A 27,929-nucleotide genomic window follows, 5' to 3' on the forward strand; every position below is an offset into this window, starting at 1 on the left:
GCAATTAGTGAACACATAGCATGAAAATATGTATATTGGCTAATTTGTTGTATTTCATGTTAAATATACACGACATTACATGTAAATATATACGATTTACCTGTAAATATACACAATTCATGCATAATTATACAAGTACCTGACTGGTCAGGCACTTTCCAAGTGCCTGACCGGAGACAATTCCTATAATTATATAATATATTATATAATAATAGTTTTCTTGTAGTATACTAAATATAATAATAAATATAGGAATTGTCTCCGGTCAGGCACTTTTCAAGTGCCTGACCGGAACGACAGTTGTATAATTATGTATAAATTGTGTATATTTACATGTAAATCGTGTATGTTAAGTTATACGAAACGACAATGTATATTAATCCTCAAAACATGTATTTTTATAGCAATTAGTGAACACATATCATGAAAATATGTATATTAGCTGATTTGTTGTATTTCATGTAAATATACACGAATTACATGTATATTATACACGATTTATGCAGAAATATACAATTGTCGTTCCGATCAGGCACTTTCCAAGTACCTCACTGGAGACCTTACCAATAAATATATATTATATTGTAATTATATATATATATTATATTATAGTATAATATAATATAGTCGTAATTTTTAACTATCTGTAACAATTCAACATTATAATTTACCAAACGCTATTACACTGATTTTGGAACTAGCACAGCTACAATAATTATAGTTTATCAAACATTCAGCTGCTTTTTGTAACATCTGCTTCTTCTTTCAGCACAGCTAAAAGTAATTTTTCTAAAATCTACAACACTACCAAACTAAGCTAAAACCCAAGAAGCCACCTAAAGACCAAAATGCCCTTGCGCCAAAAGAAGAAGAGAGCAGAGAGAGTAAGGGCAAAAGCGTCACAATACTATTGTAAAAAAGTAAACTGAGTGTAGATAAACAGTGCACGGGGGTTTCCTTTAGTATATAGTAATAATTAGATTAGATTCTATTGAAAAGTGTTAAGTAGAACTAATTCAAAATTTAGGTGTGAGATTTTCTAAGGCTCAGGGTTAAAATCAGATTTTGCGAAGATTATGGGTTAAAATCAGAATGAACCAAAAGTTCTGTGACACACCACTAAAATTAAATCCTCCTTAAACCCTTTCTTCAGCCACCTCAAAGACGGTTCTCATTCTCATAATACCGGCGCAATCCAAGTCGGTAAAACTCCTTCCTCAATTCCATTCATGCTATTTAAAAGCTCACCGTCTTCTTCACCCGAAACCCTAACCCTAATTCCGGTTTTCTTCCCCCACGAGACCAAACCAAATCTCTCGCAAGAATGGCGACTCCTTCTCACGCTCAGGCCGTCAAGTCGCTCAACAAATCATCCGGCCGCCAACGCTTCGTTGTGAGTACTCCCTCTGTTCAACCAGAATTTTTTTTTTTTGGTTACGAATTGTTTCGTATGGACATTAAACTCGATGTTTCATTGTTGTCATTGTGCAGTTTAAGACTTTTTCTCAGAGAATAGAAGATATCGATATCGATGTGTACCGGAGTCTTGATAAAGTTAAGTCCGAGCCGTCCGAGGGCTCGTCTTTTTTCCGGGACTGCCTCGCAGAATGGAGAGTATGTTTTGTTTTGCTCTAAATTTCAATATTTAGAGTTGAGTTGAGATGTGACTTGTGAGAGCTATTTATTGTAACAAAACTCGAATTATAAAGTCGGTGAAATGAACCGGACCTAGTTAGTGATTTGGACTCCCACATGATTGTAATTTTTTTTTTTTTTTGATTTCAGACTTGCGTAAAGATTTTAATGGCACAAAACAAGTTGCTTGGTTTCGATTGCTTGTTTTTTCAGTTGCGACAAATAGGATGAGATAAGTAGTTTTTGCTGAGATAGGGAACATTCTGGTGAAACATTATACTTTTTGGGGAAGATTTCTGAAGGTCGTCTTTGTTGGGAAAGTTACTATTTTGCAATTTTTGCCAGAAAAAAGGAAAGAAAAAGAAGCAAAATTTATGGCAGGGAGTAATTGGGAAGAAGATTGTAATTTGTTGACTATTTTTTGAGCTTTAGCTTTTCTGGTTTTGGTTAATCTCAATTCTTATCAATCCCTCCACCCATTAGAAGAGTGATTTCTTTCTATGAGGAAGGTTCCTAATGAGAATGTATTTGTTTGAAATGTTGCTGTTGTATGATTTTGTTACGTATTTCATGTTGATTAGGACTCATTAACTATTGTAGTGGATTCCTATACTCGTACTTATTGGTGTTTGATTGTAGGAATTGAATACTGCTGAGGATTTCATCTCTTTTTATGAGGAAATGTTACCCTTGGTGCAAACATTACCTTTGGTGATAGTGCACAAGGAAACTATCATGCTAGAACTTCTTTCGAGATTACAGATTAAAGCAAGACTTTCACTTGAGCCTATTCTCAGGTATGCTAGACCTTATTTTCTCTTGTGATTGTGGTGGATTGCAATTTTAGAGTAGAATTTCAAATATTTGATTTGGCTTTTATCATTGTTCCATGATTCCATTACATGTTTTCTATTTCTTGCTAAATGGTGTGGAAACAAAATGGTAAGTATGTTATTTATAACAAAATCAGTGGTTCTATTCAGCAAAAAGATAGTAAGAAATTTCTCAAGAAAAGAAAGCTTGATCTTCATGCTATAGAAAAGGGCTTTTCGATAGCTTGAAATAGCAGAGAATTGAGGAAATTAAACTTCAAAGCTACTCTTGAAATTTCAATGTCCTAGAATATCTAGGAGAAAAAAGGGCTTCCTTAGCCTCATATAGCAGGGAATTGATGTTATTAAACTGCAAAGTCACTCTAGAAATCTCAATGTTGTCAAACAGTGAGGACAATAGGGGGCTTCCATAGCCTTAAATAACTGAGAACGGACGAAATTGAACTTCAAGGACACTTTTGAAATGTCAATATTTTAAAAAAAGCGTCCATTTCTTTTTTCTGTTAATATACTTTTTCCATCTTAGGCAATGTCTCAGACACCACAGTTATCAAAGAAAATTTTTTTTTCCCATCTCAACAAGTGCACTTTCATTTATTGTATAGTCACTCGGTGATGTTACACTGTAATAAGGCAGCAAGGAGATTCCTATACGACCTTTGATTTCCTTTACCACTCTTGCACTGTTTCTTGAAGTATCCATGTTCTCGATTTCTTCTGAAACTCAATAAAACCTTTTAAAACTTGTTCTTATGTATTTCTTGATGGGTTTTTATTTGTTTGGACTTTCCTGGATAAACTGAACTTTGTGATTCGTTATACAGGCTAATTGCAGCTTTATCTAGAGATCTTCTCGAGGAGTTTCTGCCGTGAGTTTAACTCTTCATTTTGTTGTTTCTATGTCCTTGGTAGTTGAAGAGTATCATTGTCTATATTTGTCAAAACTTGATCTTCCTGTAAATTTACTTATTCTTGTTATGTCAAAACTTGATCTTCCCGAAATTTACTTATTGTTGTTATTTTTTTCTTTGTGGATATTGGCTTCTCCAGTTTCTTGCCAAATTTTGCCGAGTCTCTAGTTTCTCTCCTTGAAAGTGGTGCAGATAGGGAGCCAGAAATTATCGAGCAGGTTAAAATCTTTTTCGTTCCAGCTTCAATTTTGATTTTTAAATTTCAGTTTCTGGATATCTGGCTAATAGCCAACTAACATTCGCTTTTGTGGGTTTTTGCAGATTTTTACATCCTGGTCTCATGTTATGATGTATTTACAGAAATATCTTACAGACAAGCTTGCATACATACTCAAGTAGGCTTTTTTTCATATTTTGATTTTGAGTTGTGAAATCTATGACCAAGCATTCGTTCTATTGATAACAAAGGATCTTTGAGAATATTTTTGATGGGATCCTCAGCATCTTGTAATGAGAATTGAGAAGTTTCAGACCAAGATCAAAGCTTTAACGTATCACTTTCAAATTATTTGGGACAGTGTGTGTGTGTTAGAAAAGAAGATGGAATTACATAAAGCTATTGACGGTTCCATAAGTATAATAGATTAGTGTATAATGGTTTTAGGATGCTATATAAAATGGTTGAAGTTGGCTAGGTATCTCTTATGGCCAAGACTTAATATTTTAGGTGTGTGGCGTAAATTATAGTAGTCAGACTTGGGTCCAATATAGATCCACTTACTTTCATATGCAGGAAGATGGATAAATAACATTGTGGTGATGTTTTACTTATTATCATTTTGGTGCTTATGTTTTTTTTTTTTTTTTTTTTTTTTCCTCCTTATCTTTGAAGGGTTACTCTGAAATTAAGGTACTACCCAAAAGATTATGTCCAAGATTTTATGGCAGAAGCAGTTTCCTTTTTGTTCAGGAATGCACCTATTGATCAGCTTAAACAAGGTATAGACATGCCATGTCTTGTTGTTTTACGTTCAACTATTTGCTTTTGTTGACGATAAGCTTGACACCGATTTTTTTTTTTTTGGTTATTTCACAGTTTTTTATTTTTTAGTTTTTTTTTGCTTTGTTTCTTTTCTGCTTTCTGAGGATTCAAAAAAAAAAAAAAAATCAAAATTTTTAAGTTTTCTGTTTTTCGTAAACAATTTGAATGATATGAGTGAATACTTTTATTGATCATTATAGAGGAGTTATTTTTGTTTAGAACCTGTTTGCGTACACGAACTAGGAGGTTGAACGATATTGATGTTGAAGGTCATAATTGTTGGTTTAACTCCTTAGAAAGTGTGGTCTAGTGAAAAATTAGGTTTTTGATGAGATTAATTTTTCAATAAAATTGAATTATTTTTGTAGGTTATTGATAAGATTATTATTATTTTTTTAATGATAACAGGTGTCTGGAAGATCATGCTTGAAGTAGTCAAGAAACCCTTAGCTACCAGAAAGTATGGAGTCAGTTTCTTACTTTGTTATGCTATGAGAGGAACCTCATCGAGGCTTCATTCTAAAGTAGAGAGAGTGTTGTTGTTATTGATGAGTGATCCAGTACTCAATATTGGCGATAAATTCAGCCAAGGCAAGCTCTTTTCTAAGCTGGAATTCTTATCTACCTATTCTCCTATTGTTCATATATTCTTTTGTTACTCTTTATCCACATTTTATCTTGTTCTCTTGACATTGCTTGCTCTATTAATTTGCTATGCTACTGATATTACTGCATTGCTAAAGTATGTTCACTTTGTAATTGGTATTCATGCTTTTGTTGCTGTAGTTGCCAGTCTATTTGGTGTTATGACTAAGTTTTTAGACAAACTAAAATGCATAACCAAGGTTGAAAAGATTAAGGTATGTTGATTTCACAACTCAAGTTATAACTTGAGTTATGACTTGAGTTGTCTATGCGAGAGAAAAACACTGTAGCAAAAAAGTTAAATTCGAGTTTTTGTGATAGAAAACACTGTAGCAATAAAACTTGAGTTGTGACTTGAGTTGTAAAATGAACAAGGCCTAAGATACTCAGTCATTAAGCGGAAGGGTTTGTTGCAAAGTTGTTGATGATTTTCTTTAGGAGAGACCAAAAAAGTTTATTAATGAAAGAAAGAAAAGTACAAAATAGGAGAGGGTGAGGCATCCTTAAAAACCAAAAGAAAACATAAGATCTAAAAAATGACAGAGGAACTTCATGATTCTATGTGATAAATGAAGTTGTATTTGTTCTCGGAAAAAAAGACCAAGGAACAACTTCAAAACTACACTGAACAAATTATTTTACAATGATCCCTGAAGCAATTGGTACTCCAGACTTAAAGCATGTTGTCAGCATTTTATACTTGTTGAAGCCTTGAAGAAGCATATTAAGATCTTCCCTCTTTTTCACGTAAGAAAAAATACGGTTTACATCGCATTCCATCTTGATAAGATCTAAGACAATTCTCAAGAAATGAGAAGAATTGAGAAGAGAAAGATGAACTTTTATTGAATTGAAGAATGAATTACAGAAGCAGTACTTCGAGGGACTGCTGGTCCTCCCCTGCTTAGCTAATGAGCCAAGACTTCCCAAAATCACTCAGACTATTCCTGACCTCTCTCAGTTCCCGAACCCCCCTTTTAATATCCCCTGCCTTCTCTAAACTAATTCCCTAACCAACTAAAGTCCACAGTAACTAACAAACTACATCCTTTCTAACAAACTACTAACTTCTCTAACCAACTAACAAGTTCCTATCATTACTCCCGCCCCAAACAAACACCTTGTCCTCAAGGTGTAAGTCAAGAAATTGCAGCCGAATGACTCCACTTCCCATATTGATGAGCTTGAATCTTGGAACGTCGAATGGAGCATTGACTCTAGGAGAGTCAAGCTTAGCAGTGACGAAGGCTACAACAGAGAGGCTTGGAACCATGAACCAAGCAGTGAACCCAAGGGAAACGTTGGGTTTTGGAGTTGCAAACCCACCAATTTCAAATCTGCCATTTGCAAACTTCCTAATTTGAACTCTAGGCATGCCAATTTCTGCATCCCCACCCCCAAAACATGCTGAAATTTCGAGGGTGAACTCCAATTGCACCAAAATTAGCCTCAATCTTGCTGGAATTAGGAAGTCCAGCCCCAACTTTGCTGAAGTTGCCCCTGTACACGTAGGCAGACCAAGACATAGCCCTAATTTCACCAGAATTCACACCTGAATTCCCTTTTCCGATCCAATCCCGCAGGTATTAGGAGGCCCAACACCAATTGAGCGGGAATCAGTCCCAATTGCGCTGGAATCACGGCACCCAGTCCAAATTCGGCCAGAATTTTGGAACCCAGCCCAAATCTTGTTGGAATTCGCGCTCAAAAATGCTGACCTAGTTCCAACCATGCCAGAAGACAAAGACCCAGTCAAAATTGCTCCGGCCAACGACCCAGTTGCACCCGAACCAAATTTCCCATCCTGGTTGCCAGCGTCTCTAAGTTCCTCCGCCGCCGCCTTGGTTTTCTCCGCCGACAACAGCAGCTTAATGTGTTCTTCCATCAATCGGCGTAGATCAACCATCTCTGCCTGGACTCCCTCAATTCCTTTCTCCACCGTCTCCTTAACTTACTGAATTTCCTTCTCCACCGACTCAAATCATTCCTCCAACTTCTTTCCGGCCATAACCAAGATTGATGCTCTAACACCAAATTGATAAGATCTAAGACAATTCTCAAGAAATGAGAAGAATTGAGAGGAGAAAGATGAACTTTTATGGAATTGAAGAATGAATTACTGAAGCAGTACTTCGAGGGACTGCTGGTCCTCCCCTGCTTAGCTAAAGAGCCAAGACTTTCCAAAATCACTCAGACTATTCCTAACCTCTCTCAGTTCCCGAACCCCCCTTTTAATGTCCCCTGCCTTCTCTAACTAATTCCCTAACCACCTAGAGTCCACAGTAACTAACTAATAACATCCTTTCTAACAAACTATTAACATCTCTAACCAACTAACAAGTTCCTATCACATCTTCACTGATTTCAATCTAATCGCCTGTGGTTCATTAGATTTATTTGTTTATTGTTCCTGATAGCAATATCAGTATTGATGCATCACCATAAATAATAAAAAAAAAACGTTTTGGTATATTTCACGTTATTAGGGCCAATTGTATTTCATATTGACGTTGGCATATCTTGGTTAGATAAAATCATAAAATTTTAGAGTAGTGGTTGATCTTCTCCTAAAAGAGAGAAATTTTAAAGTTTTGTGATTCTACCTGTTTCGAATCTCTGTCTTTCGTTCACAGGTTCAGAAAATGTTGTTGAAGTGTTGATTCTTGCGTTTCAAAGATTGTGCGAGGTGACCGAGCGGAAAGAATTGAATTTAATGTGGAAATGCTTATATGTAGAAATAATTGATTCTGTAAAAAACAAGCTCTTTAGGCGATTAGATCACCTGTTATCGCTGCTAATCTCTACCGTTCAGATTAATGATGGGAGAGGGGTTTCTGGTGAGTGATTGTATAAGTTCTCTTTATTCATTTTATTATATTATTTTTGAAGTACGATTGATTTGCTTCTTGGACTACCAACTTATACCTTTCAATGTTTCATAGATTACCGACCAATGGTTGATGTCCTCGCATTGCTTTTAGAAACCTTGATATTACCTTCTGGCATCACAACGAATGAGGATCATTTACCTGAAATTTTTGATAAGGTTCTAGAATTGATGCTTTGCACTCTCGATGTGCTGCACAATTACGATGATATGTCAACCATCTCCGAATGTTCATTGCTATGGGCTCCAATATTTGAATTAAGGAGCTCCAGGTATTTCATTCAATGATTTTGACTTTTGATACGGTTTTTAAATTAAGCTTTTTAGATCGTTCTGACAGTGTGAGGTGTGGGTTTCAGTTTGTTGCCTTTCATTCGGAAACTACTACTGAAGGACCTCTCCATATTGAATTTCTTTAGAGTTAATATATTAAGGTAAACTGAAATGTCATTTGTTTCTTGGATGTTTCTATAAATTACTCGTCTGAGACAATTTCCAACTCTCTCTCTCTCTCTCTCTCTCTCTCTCTCTCACTCACTCACTCACTCACTCACTCACTCTCTCTCTCTGTTATAGTGCCTTGAGTGACTTGATCAAAACTTCACAAGAAGAAGTAGTATATCTATTACTTTCTTTATTTGAGAGGCAAAGCGTGGAAGAAAAAAATGTCATCTTAGGTCGAGTTTCTGAAGAAAGAGTTCTGAAGATTCAAGATTTTCTGCGGAGGGATATCCACAAGTGGATAGGGGCGATAAGTGATAATGTGCCTTTTAATTCATCGTCAGATCAATTACTTGGAACCAGCTTACCTCTGCTGTGGGCAACTGTTAAATGTGTTCCGTTCTTGCTAGATCCTAAAGCAGATTCATCCCTGCTAATTGATTTAGTAGATGCAATTGATCATTGTCTAACAATTAAACCTGGTATTTCTTCTGTCTTTATTAATCTTATTTTTCTTCTAAATATAGTTTTTGATCCCTGGTAGAGTGTGTCAATTCTTTTTCCCTTTGCATAAGCTGCATTTATGCCTAGAAATGAGATCCTAGATGTCTAACCTTAATCTTTCAAGGGACTGTTAACATCTGAATAGCTGTATGTTAATTGAGAATTATTATTCCTTGGTATTCATTTAAATTTCAACTCTTATGAGCTTTTTTCTGTTTTTGTTTTTTGTTTTCTAAAATGCATAATTATCAAGCCACTTTTCATTTTTCACCAAATATAATACTAATTTCCATGAGGTACTCTACTTTTGTGATACCTGTAGTTTACTGAATCTCTGGAAAGTGATTTCTAACTTTCTATTTTATCTATGGCACGTGTATCTATTTATTGCACTCCTTTGCTAATCCGTTAAACTAATATATTATATTCATCTGCACCTTTCTTTCAGATACTGTTTCTGGTGTCCCTAACAAAAGATGGCAAGGCATAATTGGCACTGCTATTAGTTCCTATTCCAAAATGCATCACGGTGAAGATGGATTTAATGAAACAGGCAAAATTTTAAGTCTTGCGAGAAGGCACAGATCATGTTTGCAAGTACTATCTGCTGTTGCTGATTTTTTGGATTCCATAAATGGGTAATGCTGATATCCATATAAAACATGTGATAAGTTCATTCAATTTATTGTTCCAAATTCTTGCGCATGGTGATTGTTAGCTATGTTAAAGCAACTTTTTCTAAATTCTTCTCCAATCATTAAATCATAGGCCAATGACGGAAGCTGACTGCAGCTCTCGAACATATCATTCAGAACTTAAAGCAGACAAGGCAATAGATGCATTAAGTCTATTTGGTGACAATTTGTACCTCTCAGAGAAGGGGCTCCGCACTGCATCTCTTAAAATACTGTCTCACTACGAACCTTTGATCTGTGATCATTTCACAGAAGATCAGCCTGTTCAGAAGAAATTGAAAACTGAAGCTTCTCAGATTTTCCATACAGATAGCCAACACTTTAACGTATGATGTTGATATTCTTTGCTCTTTGATCGTTTAAATCATTGTCTAGTTGAGAGATCTCAATGCTGATTTTCCTTCAACAGGTTCTGCAGCTTCTTCTCTTGATTGAGACAACTCCTCTTTCCGTATCTACCAGCAGGACAGTAACCCTGTTAATCTCTAAAGTGCACATGGCCCTCTCTGCTGGAAGGATAGCCGAAGCTTATGTGCCTCTTCTCTTGAATGCACTGATTGGTGTCTTTCATAACCGGTTTAGCCACCTTTGGGATCCAACATCTGACTGCCTTGCAGTTTTACTAAGCCATCATGTAAAACTTGTGTGGGATAAGTTCCTTAGTTGTTTTATGCAAATCCTCTCCACGTCCCATACATTGAATGATCAACTTGATAAAATCATCGCTAAATCCTCTGACAAATCTAGTGGTATGCGGCAATGTTAACTCGTGCCATTGATACATCTCTCGAGTTCATAAATTTCAAGTGCTTCTTACACATGCTTCCATGTCCACCCCCCCCCCCCCCCCCCCTTCTTTTTTCTCAGTTTTCTTATTACAATTCCCGTGAAGGGAAAATAATATTCTGTGATATACATTGCTGGTTATTATAAGTGACTTGGTTGTTACCAATTAGCTGTCTGGGTTTTCAATAGATGGAATTCAATCTTCTGCTCCATGGCAGCTGCAAGTTATCTTTATGAAATTGAAATTATGAATTATTACTATTTTCTTTATTTGCTAACAGATTTTTTTCTTCCTTTTGTAACTTCTTTTCTTAACAAAATTTGTATCTCTTTTCAGATCTTGTTGAGCGCTTTAATTTGTTCATTAATCCTGCTTCTGATAGCACGCCATTGGCAACAGTATTATCATTGTTGCTCAAATCTTTGCAAAGGATTCCAAGGATTGTGGATTCTCATTCTCGATCTATAGTACCTTTGTTTTTAAAGTTTTTGGGCTATGATTGTGATGAGCCTACAAGGTAATTGTTGTTTTCTAAATACATTTTATTGATTCTTATTTGTGGAGGTCTAACTTTGGTTTCGTAATTATAGTGTGGGATCGTTCAATGCACTAGTTTGTAGAGGCAAAGAGTGGAAGAGTATCCTGAAAGAATGGTTAAGTTTGCTGAAGTTGATGTGGAAGTTTTGGTCCTCTAATTGGAATCAGTCCCTTAAAAGTGTACTGGAAAATAGGTTTGTAGATTATGTAAAGTTGGTATCTATCCATTTGGTGTTACAAGTCCTTTTAGTTTAATATAGATTTATGGATGAAATTCTTGTGTTTCATCAGGCTTCTGGATGCAAATGATCCTGAGATACAGATGAAGGTTCTTGATTGCCTGTTACTGTGGAGACACGAAGATAAAGATGAAGAGAATCTCCTGGTAGTATATAGTCAGCATCTGAAAAACTTGATCAGCTTCAGTAGTTTCAGAGAGGAAATAACGAGGTGGAGTCTGTCTAGAGAATCTAAGCTTATTAATGAGAATCACAGAGCTTATCTTGTACCTATAGTGATCCGTCTTTTGATGCCAAAAGTCAGGAAGTTGAAGAAGCATGCCTCTCGAAAGGTACATTACTTTTGAACTAGTGTTTTTTTTTTTGTTTCTTTGTTTTTTTTTTTTTTTTTTTTTTTTTTTTTTTTTTTTTTTTTATGCATTACACTGTTTTACTTATGATTTACCTATTTCTTGGTCAACTGCATGTTATCAAGTTTTGTATGTTTTTTCACAATAAATTCCATGGTGTTTACGTTCAATTGTTCATTATTAAAAAAAAAAAGGGGAAGTCAAAGTATTCTCATAGGTTGCTTCTTTGATATATATATATATATATATATATATTTGGATAAATTACAAAAAATTCGCCCTGAATTATACCCCTTGCAACACTTTGCCCTCTTAATCTTTAAAATTTAACATCCATTCCCCCTGAACAATGAAATATTAACAAAAAAGCCCCCTCTGTTAGGCTTTTAATTGAACTTGACATTTAATTTGCTATTTTGAGTGTATTTTGGTAATTCTATAGTTTAAAATTTAATTTAAATTTAAACTAATTTAAATATTCAAAGAAAAAACTTCATAAATTTTTTTATTCTACCAAAAGAGATTCATCAAATTTTTTAACTTACATTCAATCAATAATGGGTGTCTCATAATTAAAAGTTTAAATTTAAGTTAGTTTTAAATTCAAACTAAATTTTAAACCATAGAGCTACTAAAATACCTTAAAATAACAAATTAAATGTCAATTTCCGTTAAAAAACCTAATGGAGGGGGCTTTTTTGTTAACATTTCGTTGTTCAGGGAGAATAGATGTTACATTTTAAAGACTGGGGGACAAAGTGTTACTAGAGGTATAGTTCAGGGGAATTTTTGTAATTAATCCTATCTATTTTTTTTTTCTTTAAGTTAGTTTTGTTTTGTTTGTTTTTGTTTTTGTTCTTTATTTTTCGTTTATTTTTCTTTGTTTTAGATTTGTTAGACCTTTTTTTTTCCTTCCTTTTTTCTTTTAATAAAGTTCTTGCTTATTCAAGAAAAGAAAAAAAGGTTGCAGTTCTGTGAGCAATGTGAAAGTCCTTGTGTTTGTGAATATGTACCTTAAATTTTTTCTGTTCCCAGAAGCTGCTAAGTGCTTTCTCACTAGCTTTTCTTTCGTTAAATCCTCTTTGTATTCATCAAAAACAACAAAAAAAAAATATTCAAACTGATTGCCGCCCCTTACTGACCAAGAATTTCCAAAAAATTACTCCAATATCTATATACACCTTTACTCCCTATCTTGTTAAAAATTATTCCACCACTGCCCTCCCTCAATATCTATATACACCTTTACTCCCTATCTTGTTAAAAAGTATTCCACCACTGCCCTCCCTCAAAAATTAAACTTGTATTGACAAATTGCTTAATTCGCAGAAAAATAATGTCACTAAGTGTTTGTGCTATGTTTTCCAATCCATTTTATTAGCCCTCTTTTGAAATTTCTGGATTTTTGCATGTGCTGGCGTATTAGGGGATGAAGTTCCATGTTTATCATCTTGTCCTAATCCTGTTTGGTGGCATTTCTATTTTGGTCAGCATGCAAGCATAAATTACCGAAAGGCGGTTCTTGGTTTTCTAGCTCAGCTTGACGTTGCTGAGCTTCCTCTTTTCTTTTCATTGTTAATAAAGCCCCTGCAAATTGTTCCAGTGGGCGGTGATGGTACATCTGACTGGTTTTGGACTTCATCAATAAGTTCTATAGACAGGTTTCAAGCTTCTGAGCTTCTCAAGTATTTCAGTGTGGATAACATAACAGCACTTTCTTGGAAGAAAAGATATGGTTTTCTTCATGTGATTGAAGATGTTCTTGGAGTTTTTGATGAATTGCGCATCCGACCTTTTCTTAATTTTTTAGTGGGAAGTGTTGTTCGAATATTGGGAAGCTGCAGTTATAGTCTTGATGCTGCAAAGGGCAATATTTCCTCTTTGGATGAAAGCGAATATGGCTCCAAGCTAATTTCAGTTGAAAGAGACAATACTGAAGGAAATATTGTCCAGGTAACTATATTTACTACTCTTAAGGAACGGGATATATTTTTGTTAAAAATTGGTAGTTAATACCAACATGGCTTGTTTTGTCTTATCTTTCTAGTTAGATTAGATAGGCTACCGGTGAATACAAATTTTTCAACTGTTTTGCAATTGTTTAATACTTAGAGCTAATATCTATTATCAGCGGATACTTGCATTGTGTATTGCACATCCAAAAAGTATGACATGGGAGACATTGTTATACACATTTTATTTTATTTTATTTATTTATTTATTTTGCTATGGAGACATTTTTATATCTGTCCTTGTGTATAATGTATTAGACAACCGGAAAATTCTGGACATAAGAACATGGTTATACGCATCTGTGAATTTATGATGTTGAACAGTAAGATTCATTTGTCATTGAGTTTCTAAGAAATATTTGAAATTGATTTTATACCTCAAGATGACAAGAATTGATACTCGGATGCCAAAAGCAAGAAGAACAACACAACATCTCTATTGTTCAACATAATATATAGTGTAAGAAACGGTATTGATTGAGAGATTTATGCATCAGTTTCTCCTTGTGATTTGAGACAAGTAGTGTCATTAGTATTAAGTTTCTGGCATTGCTTAACAGAGTTGTTATGCCCAGTGTCTGACATACCAAGTTTTGTCTCCAGGAGAAATGTCTACAAATTACAAGTCAACCACACGTAGCATTAATATACCTTTGCATTAGTCCAAGCACTTTTTAGTGTTTTTTTTTTTTTTTTTTTTTTTTTTTTTTTTTTTTTTTTTTTTTTCATCTGTAAATTTTAAGGATATCCAAATAAAATCTTTGTCGTTTCCCATTCTTCTTCATGTTTTAGCTGCATTCTTCATTACTTGACACTGCTTGGCATGCTATGTTCATTTTGACAGTCTGTTGTTCCCCGTAAATCTACTATTTTACTGAAGTCTTGAAGCAGCTTATTAAGAAAACTATTGTTATCGAAGAAACTTACTAAAGAAAGCATATGTTTGTGTACAGACCATCTCGACGCTAAAGCAATTAAAGGAATTGAGGTCCTTTTGCCTGAAAATTGTATCTGTTGTCCTCAATAAGTACGAGCATCAAGATTTTGGTGATGATTTCTGGAACCTTTTCTTCGAGTCAGTGAAACCTTTGGTCGACAGTTTTAAGCAGGAGGGTTCTAGCAGTGAAAAACCTAGTTCACTCTTTTCTTGCTTTGTTGCAATGACTAGAAGTTGGAAACTTGTGCCGCTTCTGTACAGAGAGAAGAATCTTGTACCTGACATATTCTCAATTCTAACGGTTACGTCAGCATCAGAATCTATTTTAAGATGTGTTCTTAAGTTCATTGAGAACCTATTAAATTTAGATAGTGAGTTGGATGATGAAGACAATGATGTAAAGAGAGTTCTACTTCCAAATCTCGAGGCTCTTATTATTAGCTTGCACGGTTTTTTTCAAAGTGAAAGTGCGATCAAGAGGTATGACAGTGACATGGTACCATTTCTTTGATTTGTTGCCATTGTACAGTCTTCCTTTGGTTATCATACAAAGAAACGTACAGACTTATCATTGTGACCCTCAGTCCATGGCATACGTGAAAAATCTCCTTTGAGCTTATTTCAAATTATTTCAAACTCTTCAGCTATTGCAGCATATTTTTTTGTCAGGATTTATAAAATGTTCTCCCACTTCTTATCCTTCTGATTTAAGCTTTCCCCTCTTTCTTTAGCCAGAAAATTTCCCCTCTGTAGCACATATTTTATGTTGATATGCCGTTAATGGTTTCACTTTTGCCATTTCAAATATTCCAGGAAATTGGTCAAATGCCTGGGTGAGACAGAGATGAAGATTTTCAAGTTATTGTCCAAATATATAAAGGATCCGTTTCTAGCCAGGAAGTTCATTGACATTCTGCTCCCATTTTTAGCAAAGGGAGTTCCAAATTCAGGTAATAATGTATTGAAATTCTGATGTTTGATGAGTCTAGAAAATGTTCCTTAATGACTGAAATCTACTGTTGTCTTGCAGATGGTTCTCGTCAAGCTGTTGAAGTCATACAGGGTTTGATACTGGTCTTAGGAAGTGAGATTACAACAAGAGTCCTGAATGCCATTTCTCCATTGTTTGTTTCTGTGGATCGGGATGCGCGGCCGTGTCTTTGTGATCTTCTTGAAACTGTTTCTCAAGTGGACCCTTCCACACACATCGTGGTAAAGCTTGTACATATGTTTCCCTGATTTAAGTAATGCTTTCCACAGAGTTTCCTGATTTTCTAGGTTTCTTATTTCCACTGTTCATTTAATTTTGCACCAAATGCAGGCCAAACTTCTCCATGACTTGAATGCAACCTCTGTTACGGAAGTGGGTGGCCTTGATTATGACACTATCATCAATGCCTACGAAAAGATTAATGTTGATTTCTTTTATACTGTTCCTGAGGAACAAGCGTTGCTTGTTTTGTCTCATTGTGTGTTTGACATGTCATCTGAAGAGTTGATCTTAAGGCATACAGCTTATAAGTCATTACTTTTGTTTGTTGAATTTACTTCCTTAATTCTCGGTGAAGTTGAGGATGATCTTGAAAGGCCTTGTAAGAGAACTAATGATGGTTATTGGACAAGAGGGTCCATTAAGCGCGTAATGAGCAAGTTTCTCTTGAAGCACCTGGGAAATGCAATGAAGGGAGAAGCTTCTGTTAAAAAGGTATGGTCTTTTTAAACCCCTTTGAACATTAGGCGCGTTTTCCTGGCAAAAAAAAAAAAGTTTTACTAGTCTACATTAAAAGTATATAGAAGTTAAAAGTATCGAAGCATCTAGAATTCTCTTTGCAATATAAACCTTCAAATTATTTGTGTTGTATTATAATCATCACACCTAACTGTTTCCGTTTTATGATTTATTGATGTGGTTTCAGGAATGGATTAATTTACTTCGGGAAATGGTGTTAAAACTTCCAAATATCGCAGACCTTAACTCCTTGAAGTCTCTTTTTGATGATGACGCTGAAGTAGATTTTTTTAACAATATCGTTCATTTGCAGGTGATATTTTTATGTCACATGTCTCTAAGGCTCTAAATGTTCAGTTAGTCAAATCAGATAAATTTACCTATTCTTTAGAGAAGTTGGGTAATTTTTATTTATTTATTTTTTTAGGGGGCTAGGGTTTTTGTTAGCAATGCTTTTGTCAAACATGGAAGCATCTTATATGGTGTTTCCATTTTACATGAGATATCTCCATCAGCTTGCGTACTCATTCATGAGAATAATTTTATCATTGTTGTTCTTTGGCTTCGTATCTTCCTTTTTTCTTTGTTCTCATATGTACTATTTTTTTATTGCAGAGGCATAGAAGAGCGAGAGCATTGTTACGCTTCAGGAATGCTATAAATTATAGCCCTATGGCAGAGGTAATATTCAATATGTCGCTAAATATTTGTTCTCCAGAAGTTATTACCGAAGTTACTGATTTTTGTTCCCTCCTTTCAGGACATAATACGTAAAGTATTTGTACCACTCTTTTTCAATATGCTATTTGAAATGCAAGAAGGAAAAGGTGAACATGTCAAAAACGCATGTATAGAGGCCCTTGCTTCAATTTCTGGCCAAATGAAATGGAACTCATATTATTCTATGTTGATGAGATGCTTTAATGAGATAAACTTGCATCCAGATAAGCAGAAGGTTTTATTACGGTTAATTTGCTCTATTCTGGATCAGTTCCATTTCTCAGTAACCACGGATGCATTTGACAATGCTTCTGATCCTGGAACCATTTTGTCTGGTTCTTTGGTTACATTACATAAGTGTAGTGGTTCTGCTTTAGTATCTGAGATACAAACTTCTCTTCAGAAAGCTGTTCTTCCAAAGGTACAAAAGTTGCTGGAGTCTGATTCTGACAAGGTCAATGTTAACACCAGTCTTGCTGCACTGAAGATATTAAAATTGCTTCCGGGAGACATAATAGACTCACAGCTTCCTAGTATCATTCATCGTATTTCAAACTTTCTGAAGAACCGTTCTGAAAGTAGTCGTGATGAAGCTAGGTCTGCTTTGGCGGCTTGTTTGAAGGAACTTGGGCTGGAATACTTACAGTTTATCGTCAGGATTATGCGGACTACATTAAAGCGAGGGTATGAGCTGCATGTGCTCGGGTATACATTGAATTTCATTTTGTCAAAGCTTCTTTCAACTCCTGTTAGTAGTGGTAAGCTGGATTACTGTTTGGAAGATCTCTTGTCTATAGTAGAGAATGATATTCTTGGAGATCTTGCCGAGGAAAAAGAGGTTGAAAAGATTGCTTCAAAAATGAAAGAAACTCGGAAGAGGAAGTCTTTTGAAACCCTAAAATTGATTGCCCAGAGTGTTACATTCAAAAGCCATGCGTTGAAAGTACTTTCCCCTGTTACGTCTCAGTTGCAGAAACATCCAACACCAAAAGTGAAAACAAAACTGGAAAGCATGTTAAGTCACATAGCCGCTGGTATTGAATGCAATCCTTCAGTAGATCAGACAGACTTATTTATCTTTATATTTGGTCTCATAGAAGATGGGATTAAAAGTGAGATGAGTAAGGGCGATAATTTATCAATTCCAGGGGCAGATGGACATCAAAAAAATGAAGCAGGTGGGAAAAATATTTCTTCAGGTCGAGTTAAAGGTGCTAAGTCTCTGTGTTCGCATCTTATTATGGTCTTTGCTCTTGGAATATTGCATAAAAGTGTGAAGAATATCGGGAAAAATGATTTGCCGGTGTTATCGATGCTAGATCCTTTTGTTGCATTGCTAGGAAGCTGCCTGAATTCCAAGTATGAAGAGGTTGTGTCTGCAGCTCTTAGATGCCTTATTCCGCTGGTAAGATTGCCTTTACCGTCCATTGGATTCCAAGTTGATAAAATTAAAAGAGCTCTCTTTGATATTGCCCAAAGTACGGTAAATACCAGCAGTTCTTTAATGCAGTCATGCTTACAATTGTTGACTGTGCTTCTGGGAGGAACTAAAGCCACCCTTTCCTCTGAAGAGCTTCATTTGTTAATTCAGCTTCCACTTTTTGTTGATCTAGAAAGAAATCCCTCTTTTGTTGCCCTTTCACTTTTGAAGGCTATTGTTAACCGTAAGCTAGTTGTTCCTGAAATATACGATCTAGCAACACGAGTTGCGGAATTGATGGTAACAAGCCAGGAAGAACCAATACGCCAAAAATGCAGTCAGATTTTGTTGCAATTCTTGCTTGATTATCGTCTTTCTAGAAAGCGTCTTCAACAACATTTGGATTTCCTGCTTTCTAATCTGAGGCAAGTATTGGATAACAAGCTCAAAGTTTTAGGATTGTCCTATTCAATATTTCTTTCCTTATTGTTAAATTTTGTCTTGTGCTGACTTGCAGGTATGAACACTCAAGTGGAAGATTAGCTGTGCTTGAAATGCTTCACACAATTATTGTTAAGTTTCCAAAAACTGTTCTGGATAATCATTCACAGACACTATTTATCCATTTGGTCGTTTGCTTGGCTAACGATCAGGATAATGAAGTTCGTTCCATGACTGGCACTGCTATAAAACGTCTGATTAGTTGTATAAGTGCACGCTCACTTCATTCAATTCTTGAATTCAGTTTATCTTGGTATTTGGATAAGAAGTCGCAACTTTGGGGTGCTGCAGCACAGGTAAAATTCTTTTAACTTTTCGATTCGCATAACTAATCTTAAAGTTATTCTTTTAGCTTATTATCTTCCTCGTAATTTTTTTATCTTGACATTTCCTGGAATAGTTGAAGGTAGTCTGGTTTAGTTATATAAAAGATGCAAATGTCTAAGTGGAGTTGTTAACTAAACAAACCACGTTGAAGTTTATGAGAATGAGGATGAGAGGATAAAAGAAGAAAAGAAAATTTATTGACGATGAAAAGAAGTTAAAATGGATATTTCTTTTAATATTAATAACACCCTTTTTCTCTCTTTTATGCACTTTTGTTCTTCCTTCGTAACTAGCTGTGTAAAATTGTATTTCAAATCTGATAGATTCTCATGGTCACATTTGTTTACCAGTGGTTAATGATTTTTTAAAAATCAGTTGAGGGTATGGGATTTAGACTGCTGGAAACATTTTGGTCTGCCTAATCCCTTTACCGATGTGCTTTTGTTCTGTTATTCGGATTAATGAGTCGGAGACCATGCAAATGGCTGGTGCCTCTTATTCTTTTTCCTCCTTTTTATAATTGTTTCTTGTTTTGATGGCTCTAATTTCTGTTGTCCAGGTTCTGGGGTTATTAGTTGAAGTTATGAAGAAAGAATTTGAAAAACATATCAGCAGCTTATTGCCGAGGGCTAGAACTATTTTCAAGTCTGCCATCAGTGAAGTTACCAATAGGTCGCAAGATTATACTGATGAATCTACTATTCCCTTTTGGAAGGAGGCCTATTATTCACTGATTATGTTGGAAAAAATTCTGCACGAGTTCCCTGATTTATGCTTTGAACGTGATCTTGAGGTATGTTATAATTGTTCTCCTACAGATTTTTAGCAGTTAGTCTGAGTTATGAACTCGTTTATAATTTTTACATTAAGAACAGCTTTGTCCTTTCTCCATGGGAGTCTTAATCCTTTCTACTAGCTATGCTGCTTGTTGTCAGCATGATCTTAGCAGCTGTGTCTGGTAGATATGGAATTTTTTTTTAAGGTAACAAGGTCACCCCACTCCACTATCTTGTAACTGTTTTTTCTTTGTTTAATCTAGGATATATGGGAAATAATTTGTGAACTTCTTTTGCATCCCCACATGTGGTTACGAGATGTTGCAAGTCGCCTAGTAGCATTCTACTTTTCTACTATAACAGAGGCCAGCGGGAAAAATCAAGAGAAACCCATTCAAAGTTATTTTCTTATGAGGCCAAGTAGATTATTTATGATAGCTGTTTCCTTCTGTTGCCAACTGAAGGCAAAAATCAGCAATGATGCTGCAAGCAACCTGATTGAGCAAAATCTCGTCTTCACTATCTGTGGTGTGCACTCTTTGATGGGACAACTGGAGTGTGGAGAACCTCAGAAGTTTTGGTCAGCCCTTGAACCGAATGAGCAGGGTTATTTTCTTAAAGCATTGAAGTTGCTTCATTCAGGGAAAGGACAGGGCATGTTTTTGTCTTTTACATCTGGCGTATTTGATAAAAAAGACGATGCATGTCCTAAGGACATTAGGCACTTACTTGTGTCCAACCTGCTTAAAAAGATGGGAAAGATTGCCCTTCAAATGGAGGATGTTCAGGTTTGTATAACGCAGCGTAGGCGTAATAACATATTAAGCTGATTGAAGTATACTTGCTCGTTTGTTGTGTCGTTAGTATGTTATTACTTGAGATAGTCTGATTGCTGCTTGCTGCTTGCAGATGAAAATTGTCCTCAATAGTTTCAGCAAAATCTGTTGTCAAATTACTCAGGAAGACCGACTACTGTATGCCTATGAAATCCTGCTGCCCTTGTATAAAGTTTGCGAAGGATTTGCTGGAAAAGTGATCTCAGGTGATTTCTCCCTCCTAATTTTCTACCTATATCTTGTTCAATAGAGCATTAGAAAAAGCTGTAGGTAGGTGCTTGAGTTCTGTCCACCTTCTAGTCTCATCAGTTGCAGGGGCAAAATTTTATGGAGGGTTACTATCTTGGCTATTTTTGGGGATATTTAGTTAGAGAGGAATCAGAGTTTTTGAGGATCGTGGGGAAGATAGTCGTGTTTTATGACATAAAGTGAAATATTGGATATCATTATGGGTCTATAGGGAATAGAGAGAGAGTTTGGTAGGCCAATTTTTCTGACTTTGTTAGGAATTGGGCATCTTTTTTATATCTTCGTATTTTTTGTTGTTTCGTTTTGTATTTCTGGGTTTGCTTTTGAGGTTTGGGTTTGCTTTTTGAGGAAACCTCTTCCTCTTGCCCCTGTATCTTTTCATTTCTTCTTAATTTTCAATGAAGTCTTTTGTTTCTTAAAAAAGTAAATAAATAAATAAATAAAATAAAAAATAGAGCATTAGAGAAATTGTACCATAGTTACTCATGGCTTAATTGCTAGTCTAGAATCTTTCATTTATTTCATGTTAATGATAGTAGCTTGCGTAGGCATGATACATTTTCCTTCTAGGCAATATATTCCTGCATATAGATGAAATTTATGCATATGAAAGACGACGGGAATTCACCATCAAACATCTGGACGTATTAAATAGAATAAACAAAATCCATGTCATAATGTTCCCTTTCTTTTATTGTTATATCATGTTGAAATTGTTTCTTAATGCTTGTCTTCCAGATGATATTATGCGATTAGTGAAGGAAGTTTCTGACCGTCTACGAGAAAAGTTGGGCATCCAAACATTTGTGCAAGTTTATGGGGAGATCAGGAAATCCTTGAAGATGAAAAGGGATAAAAGGAAACGAGAAGAGAAGATAATGGCTGTTGTAAATCCTGAGCGAAATGCCAAGAGAAAACTGAGGATTGCCGCAAAACATCGTGTCCACAAGAAAAGGAAGATAATGACGATGAAATTTGGACGATGGATTTAGAAAGCCCCAACATAAAAGAAACAAAAAAGTGTTGCTCATCGTCATCGTTGAAAACCACAATCATCTTCATTTCACTGGATGATTCTCTTCAAGTACCCGTTTCTCATTGACAAACTTCCAGTTTCGCCTGCGAGAAGCAATGAGAGGCTTTTAGTTTTGTCAGTCTACTTGAAAATCATGACGCAGTCGCCGACCTTGGTAATAGTTTTGGAATGACCATTTTTTTATTTCTTTGTATGCATGTTTGTCATATTGAAATTTTGACCCAACGTGCATGTATGTACAGGTTAAGATTAAATACAAATATTTCCCAGAGCAAAAAAAAAAAAAAAAAAAAAAAAAAAAAAAAAAAAAGATGTTCTTTTTTAACTTTTTTTTATTTTTTTTTAATTCTTTCCTTGGAAGGGAGCTTTTTTTTATTTCAATGCTCCATTCCTTGCGAACAGTGTTATTTTGGTTGTAAGTCTATATATTAAGGTTTTTTTTTTTTGGTATAACATAAAAGTAATGATATGCAATAACCTTGTCAAAAGAGTGAAATTGGTTGAACTGTGTTATCACAAACATTATTTTAAGTTCATCAAGTCTGAGGAGCATGTAGATATACATGGCACCTCAATTACTTAATAGGTCTTCAAAAAGCCATGATAAATTATGTTGACATATCGATTCGCTCTTGAAACGTCGTTTTCTAGCATCAGAAAAAAAAAGACATGTCGTTTTGCTAGTGAAAGCTTTTTTTCTTTTTTAAAACGAAGTTGTTTTGATGCATGAATAAAAATGAAATTTCATTTTTTGTGAAATTTTTAGTCAAAATGACATGTCATTTTGTTGGTGTTTTTTTCTTTGTTGTCAAAATGACATGTCGTTTTGTAGGTGACTTTTTTGTGGTTTTACGGAAAATGACGTCGTTTCTCTTCATCAGAAAAAAATGACATGTTTCGTTCGTGAAAGTTTTTTGTTGTTTTTGTCAAAACAACGTCCTTTTGATTCATCACTAAAAAACATGTCGTTTTGATGCTGAGTTTTTTGTCTTTTCACAAAACAACGTCGTTTTGCCGGATCAAAAAAATGACGTCATTTTGTTTGTGGATATTTTTGTCATCCTTGACAAAACGACATGTCGTTTTGATGCATCAATAAAAACACATGTCGTTTTGTTTGTGAAATATTTACACATCGTTTTGTCTATGAATGTTTTTTTGTTGTTTTGTCTCTTTTTTGTAGGCACACTCATCGTGTTAGTAAAATTTCATGTCGTCATTTTTATTATATTTTATTTTATTTTTCAAAGGCAAAAAATATAGAAAATCATAAAAAGTAGAATATTCATCAAAAAATGGTGCCGCTTATTGCATTAATTCCTAAAAATTGTGTATTAGTTTTAGAATGTAAAAGATAAATAAAAATATGAATTTTTGACCCATCCAAGCCCCTGGGCGCCCCACTGCGCGGAGGACTTTTTGGCTGCGTTTTCTTTTTTCATAATTTGATATCATTTTTTGCACGCATGCTCAAAATACTGTGAGGATCATGTCTCTAAAATTTTAGAATACTTTGACATCATTTTTATTTTATTTTATTTTTCAAAGACGAAAAATATAGAAAATCATAAAAAATAGAATATTCATCAAAAAATGGTGCCGTTTGTTGCATTAATTCCTAAAAATCATGTACTAATTTTAGAACTTAAAAGATAAATAAAAATGTAAATTTTTGGTCCATCCCGGCCATTTGGTGCCCAGTGCGCGGGGCGGGGGCTTTTTGGCAGCGTTTTTTTTTTTCATAATTCGATTCCATTTTTTGGAGGTATGCTCAGAATAACGTAATGATTGTGTCTGCAAAATTTTAGAACTTTTTGATGTCGTTTTTATTTTATTTTATTTTTCAAAGATGAAAAATAGGGAAAATCATAAAAAATAGAATATAAATCCAACAATGGTGCCGCTAGTTGCATTAATTCCTAAAAATCTTATGTTAATTTTAGAATGTGAAAGATAAATAAAAATGTTAAGTTTTGACTCATCCTGACGCCTGGGCGCCCCATTGCGAGGGCGGGGTGCTTTTTGGCAGCGTTTTCTCTTTCATAATTCGAGGTCATTTTTTGCAGGCATGCTGAGAAAAATGTAAGGATTATGTCTCTAAAATTTCACAACTTCTTGACGTCATTTTTATTTTATTTTATTTTTCAAATAGGAAAAATAGGGAAAATCATAAAAAATAGAATATTCATCAAAAAATGGTGCTGCTCGTTGCATTAATTCCTAAAAATCATATATTAATTTTAGAATGTGAAAGATAAATAAAAATGTTAATTTTTGACTCATCCTGGCCCCTGGGCGCCCCACTGCGCGGGTTAGGTGCTTTTTGGCAGAGTTTTATTTATTCATAATTTGAGGCTATTTTTTGTAAGCATGCTGAGAAAAATGTAAGGATCGTGTCTGCAAAATTTCAGAATTTTTTGACATCGTTTTTATTTTATTTTATTTTTCCAAGATGAAAAATAGGAAAAATCATAAAAAATAGAATATTCATAAAAAATGGTCTCGCTTGTTGCATTAATTTCTAAAAATCATATATTAATTTTAGAATGTGAAACATAAATAAAAATGTTAATTTTTGACTCATCATGGCCCCTGGGCGCACCACTACGCGGGCCAGGTGCTTTTTGGCACTGTTTTTTTTTTTTTTTTTTCATAATTCAAGGCCATTTTTTGCAAGCATGCTCAGAAAAATGTAAGAATCGTATCGATAAAATTTCAAAATTTTTTGGCAAGTTTGTATTTTATTTTATTTTTCAAAGACAAAAAATAGAGAAAATCATAAAAAATAGAATATTCATCAAAAAATGCTTCCATTTGTTGCATTAATTCCCAATAATCATGTATTAATTTTAGAATGTAAAACATAAATAAAATATCATTTTTAACCCATCCCAGCCCCTGGGTGACCCACTCCGCAGGCTAAGGGCTTTTCAGCAGCGTTTTCTTTTTTCATAATTTGAGGCCATTTTCTGTAGGTGTGCTTAGAAAAATGGAAGGACCATGTCTGCAAAATTTGAGAATGTTTTGACATCGTTTTGATTTTATTTTATTTTTCAAAGACGAAAAATAGGAAAAATCATAAAAATTAGAATATTCATAAAAAAATGGTACCGCTTATTGCATTAATTCTTAAAAGGCATATATTAATTTTAGAATGTGAAACATAAATAAAAAGGTTAATTTTTGACTCATCCTGTCCTCTGGGCACCCCATTGTGCGGGCTGGGTGCTTTTTGATAGCATTTTTTTTTTTTTCATAACTTGAGGCCATTTTTTGCAAGCATGCTCAGAAAAATGTAAGGATCGTGTCTGTAAAATTTCAGAATTTTTTAACGTCATTTTTTTTTTCAAAGACGAAAAATTGAGAAAATAATAAAAAATAGAATATTCATCAAAAAATGGCGCCACTTGTTGCATTAATTCCTAAAAGTCATGTATTAATTTTAGAAAGTAAAACATAAATAATAATATCAATTTTGGACCCATCCCGGCCCCTTGGCGATTTTTTTAGGACCCATCCCGGCCCCTTAGTAAAACATAATATCATAATTTGAGTCCATTTTTTTAGGCATACTCAGAAAATGTAAGGATCATGTGTGCAAAATTTTAGAATGTTTTGATGTCATTTTTATTTTATTTTATTTTTTAAAGACGAAAAATAGAGAAAATCTCGTTTTGCTGGTGAATGTTTTTTTTGTCTTTTTTTTAAAACGGCGTCGTTTTGACACAACAATAAAAACGACATGTCCTTTTTTTGTGAAATTTTTTGTCAAAACAACATGTCATTTTTTGGTTTTTTTTTTTCATTTTTTGTCAAAACGACATGTCATTTTGTAGGTGACTTTTTCGTGGTTTTATGGAAAATGACGTCGTTTCTCGTCATTAGATAAAACGACATGACGTTTCATTCGTGATCGTGAAAGTTTTTTGTTATTTTTGTCAAAACGATGTCGTTTTGAGTCAACACTAAAAAATGACATTTCGTTTTGTTGCTAAGTTTTTTGTCTTTTTACAAAACGAAGTCATTTTGTGGGATTTTTTTGTCGTTGTTGACAAAACGACATGTCGTTTTGATGCATCAATAAAAATGACATGTCGTGTTCTTTGTGAAATAATTCTCTTTTTGTCAAAACGACATGTCGTTTTGTCTGTGAATGTTTTTTTTTTTTTTTTTTTTTTTTTGTAGTTTTGTCTCCTTTCTATAGGCACACTGTAAAATTTCATGCCGTAGTTTTTATAATATTTTATTTTATTTTTTAAAGACAAAAAATATAAAAAAGCCAAAAAATAGAATGTTCATGTTGCTTGTTGCATTAATTCTTAAAAATCGTGTATTAGTTTTATAACGCAAAAGATAAATAAAAATTGTAAATTTTGACCCATCCCAGCACCTTGGTGCCTCACTACGCTAGCGGGGGACTTTTTTGTAGCGTTTTCTTTTTTCATAATTTGATGCCATTTTTTGCACGCATGCTCGGAATAATGTAAGGATCGTGTATGTAGAATTTTAGTATATTTTTAAATCATTTTTATTTTATTTTATTTTTAAAGACGAAAAATAGAGAAAATCATAAAAAATAGAACAATCATCAAAAAATGGTGTCGCTTGTTGTATTAATTCCTAAAAAAGATGTATTAATTTTAGAATGCAAAGGATAAATAAAAATGTGAATTTTTTACCCATCCCAGCCACTAGGCGCCCCGTTGCGCTGGTTAGGGGCTTTCTAACAACGTTTTCTTTTTTATAATTCGATTCCATTTTCTGCAAGCATGCTTAGAGTAATGTAAGGATCGTCTTTGTAAAATTCAGAACTTTTTGACGTCATTTTTATTTTATTTTATTTTTCAAAGACAAAAAATAGGGAAAATTATAAAAAATAGAATATTCATCAAAAAATGGTGCCACTTGTTGTATTAATTCCTAAAAATCATATGTTAATTTTAGAATGTCAAACATAAATAAAAATGTTAATTTTTGACTCATTCTGGCCCCTGGGTGCCCCACTGCGCGGGCTGGGTGCTTTTTGATAGTATTTTCTTTTTTCATAATTCGAGGCCATTTTTTCAAAGCATGCTCAGAAAAATGTAAGGATCATGTCTCCAAAATTTCAGAATTTTTTGACATCATTGTTATTTTATTTTAATTTTCAAAGACAAAGAATAGAGAAAATCATAAAAAATAAAATATTCATCAAAAAATGTTGCCACTTGTTGCATTAATTCCTAAATATCATGTATTAATTTTATAATGTAAAACATAAATAATAATATCAATTTTTGACCCATCCCGGCCCCTGGGTGACCCACTGCGCGGGCTATGGGCTTTTTGACTGCGTTTTCTTTATTCATGATTTGAGGCCATTTTTTTAGGCATACTAAAAAAAATGTAAGGATCTTGTCTACAAAATTTTAGAATGTTTTGTCGTCATTTTTATTTTAATTTATTTTTCAAAGATGAAAATAGGAAAAATCATTAAAAATAGAATTATTTTTTCGTTTTGTACAAACGATGTTGTTTTTCTCATCAGCAGAAAAATGACATATCGTTATGCTCTTCGAATTTGTTTTTCAGTTTTGTCAAAATGACGTCATTTTCTAGCATAAAAAAAATGACATCTCATTTTTCTGGTGAAAGTTTGTCTTTTTTAAAATGACGTTGTTTTGACGCATCAATAAAAATGACATGTCCTTTGTTTTTGAAATTTTTTGTCAAAACATGTCATTTTGTAGGTTTTTTTTTTCATTTTTTGTGAAAATGACATGTCGTTTTGTAGGTGACTTTTTCATGGTTTTATCGAAAAACGATGTCATTTCTCGTCATCAGATAAAATGACATGTCGTTTCGTTCGTGATCATGCTGAGTTTTTTGTCTTTTTACAAA

General features: G+C 34.2%; 1 protein-coding gene across 3 annotated transcripts; it reads left to right on the top strand.

Moving 5' to 3' along the window:
* Positions 1 to 1,106: 1,106 nt before the first annotated feature.
* LOC21394358 (small subunit processome component 20 homolog) lies at positions 1,107 to 22,353 on the top strand. 3 transcript variants are annotated; one of them, XM_024174085.1, is made up of 31 exons: positions 1,107 to 1,393; positions 1,492 to 1,614; positions 2,275 to 2,432; positions 3,293 to 3,337; positions 3,519 to 3,597; positions 3,701 to 3,774; positions 4,272 to 4,378; positions 4,830 to 5,012; positions 7,700 to 7,903; positions 8,009 to 8,225; positions 8,313 to 8,387; positions 8,530 to 8,876; positions 9,347 to 9,536; positions 9,667 to 9,919; positions 10,003 to 10,342; positions 10,717 to 10,897; positions 10,971 to 11,111; positions 11,209 to 11,488; positions 12,998 to 13,459; positions 14,472 to 14,935; positions 15,269 to 15,405; positions 15,486 to 15,667; positions 15,777 to 16,160; positions 16,372 to 16,497; positions 16,800 to 16,865; positions 16,945 to 18,749; positions 18,842 to 19,121; positions 19,712 to 19,945; positions 20,192 to 20,716; positions 20,838 to 20,970; positions 21,752 to 22,353. In XM_024174085.1, exons 1-31 carry the CDS (start codon positions 1,325 to 1,327, stop codon positions 22,003 to 22,005), a joined length of 8,118 nt encoding a protein of 2,705 aa, XP_024029853.1. In that variant the 5' UTR covers positions 1,107 to 1,324; the 3' UTR covers positions 22,006 to 22,353. The 3 variants fall into 3 exon arrangements, with proteins under 3 accessions (XP_024029853.1, XP_024029854.1, XP_024029855.1); XM_024174086.1 differs by having other exon boundaries at positions 10,012 to 10,342; XM_024174087.1 differs by lacking the exons at positions 20,192 to 20,716; positions 20,838 to 20,970; positions 21,752 to 22,353 and adding an exon at positions 20,028 to 20,143.
* The last annotated feature ends 5,576 nt before the right edge of the window (positions 22,354 to 27,929 follow it).

The sequence above is a fragment of the Morus notabilis genome, unplaced genomic scaffold (genome assembly GCF_000414095.1).
Source record: "Morus notabilis unplaced genomic scaffold, ASM41409v2 Scaffold1055, whole genome shotgun sequence".
Classification (NCBI taxonomy): domain Eukaryota; kingdom Viridiplantae; phylum Streptophyta; class Magnoliopsida; order Rosales; family Moraceae; genus Morus; species Morus notabilis.

Excerpts from the sequence above, each read along its gene's own strand:
- LOC21394358 (XM_024174085.1), top strand. The coding sequence starts at position 1,325 with ATGGCGACTCCTTCTCACGCTCAGGCCGTCAAGTCGCTCAACAAATCA. Across the intron at positions 10,343-10,716 it reads ATCCTCTGACAAATCTAGTG|ATCTTGTTGAGCGCTTTAAT; the intron begins GTATGCGGCAAT and ends ATCTCTTTTCAG. Across the intron at positions 15,668-15,776 it reads ACCCTTCCACACACATCGTG|GCCAAACTTCTCCATGACTT; the intron begins GTAAAGCTTGTA and ends CACCAAATGCAG.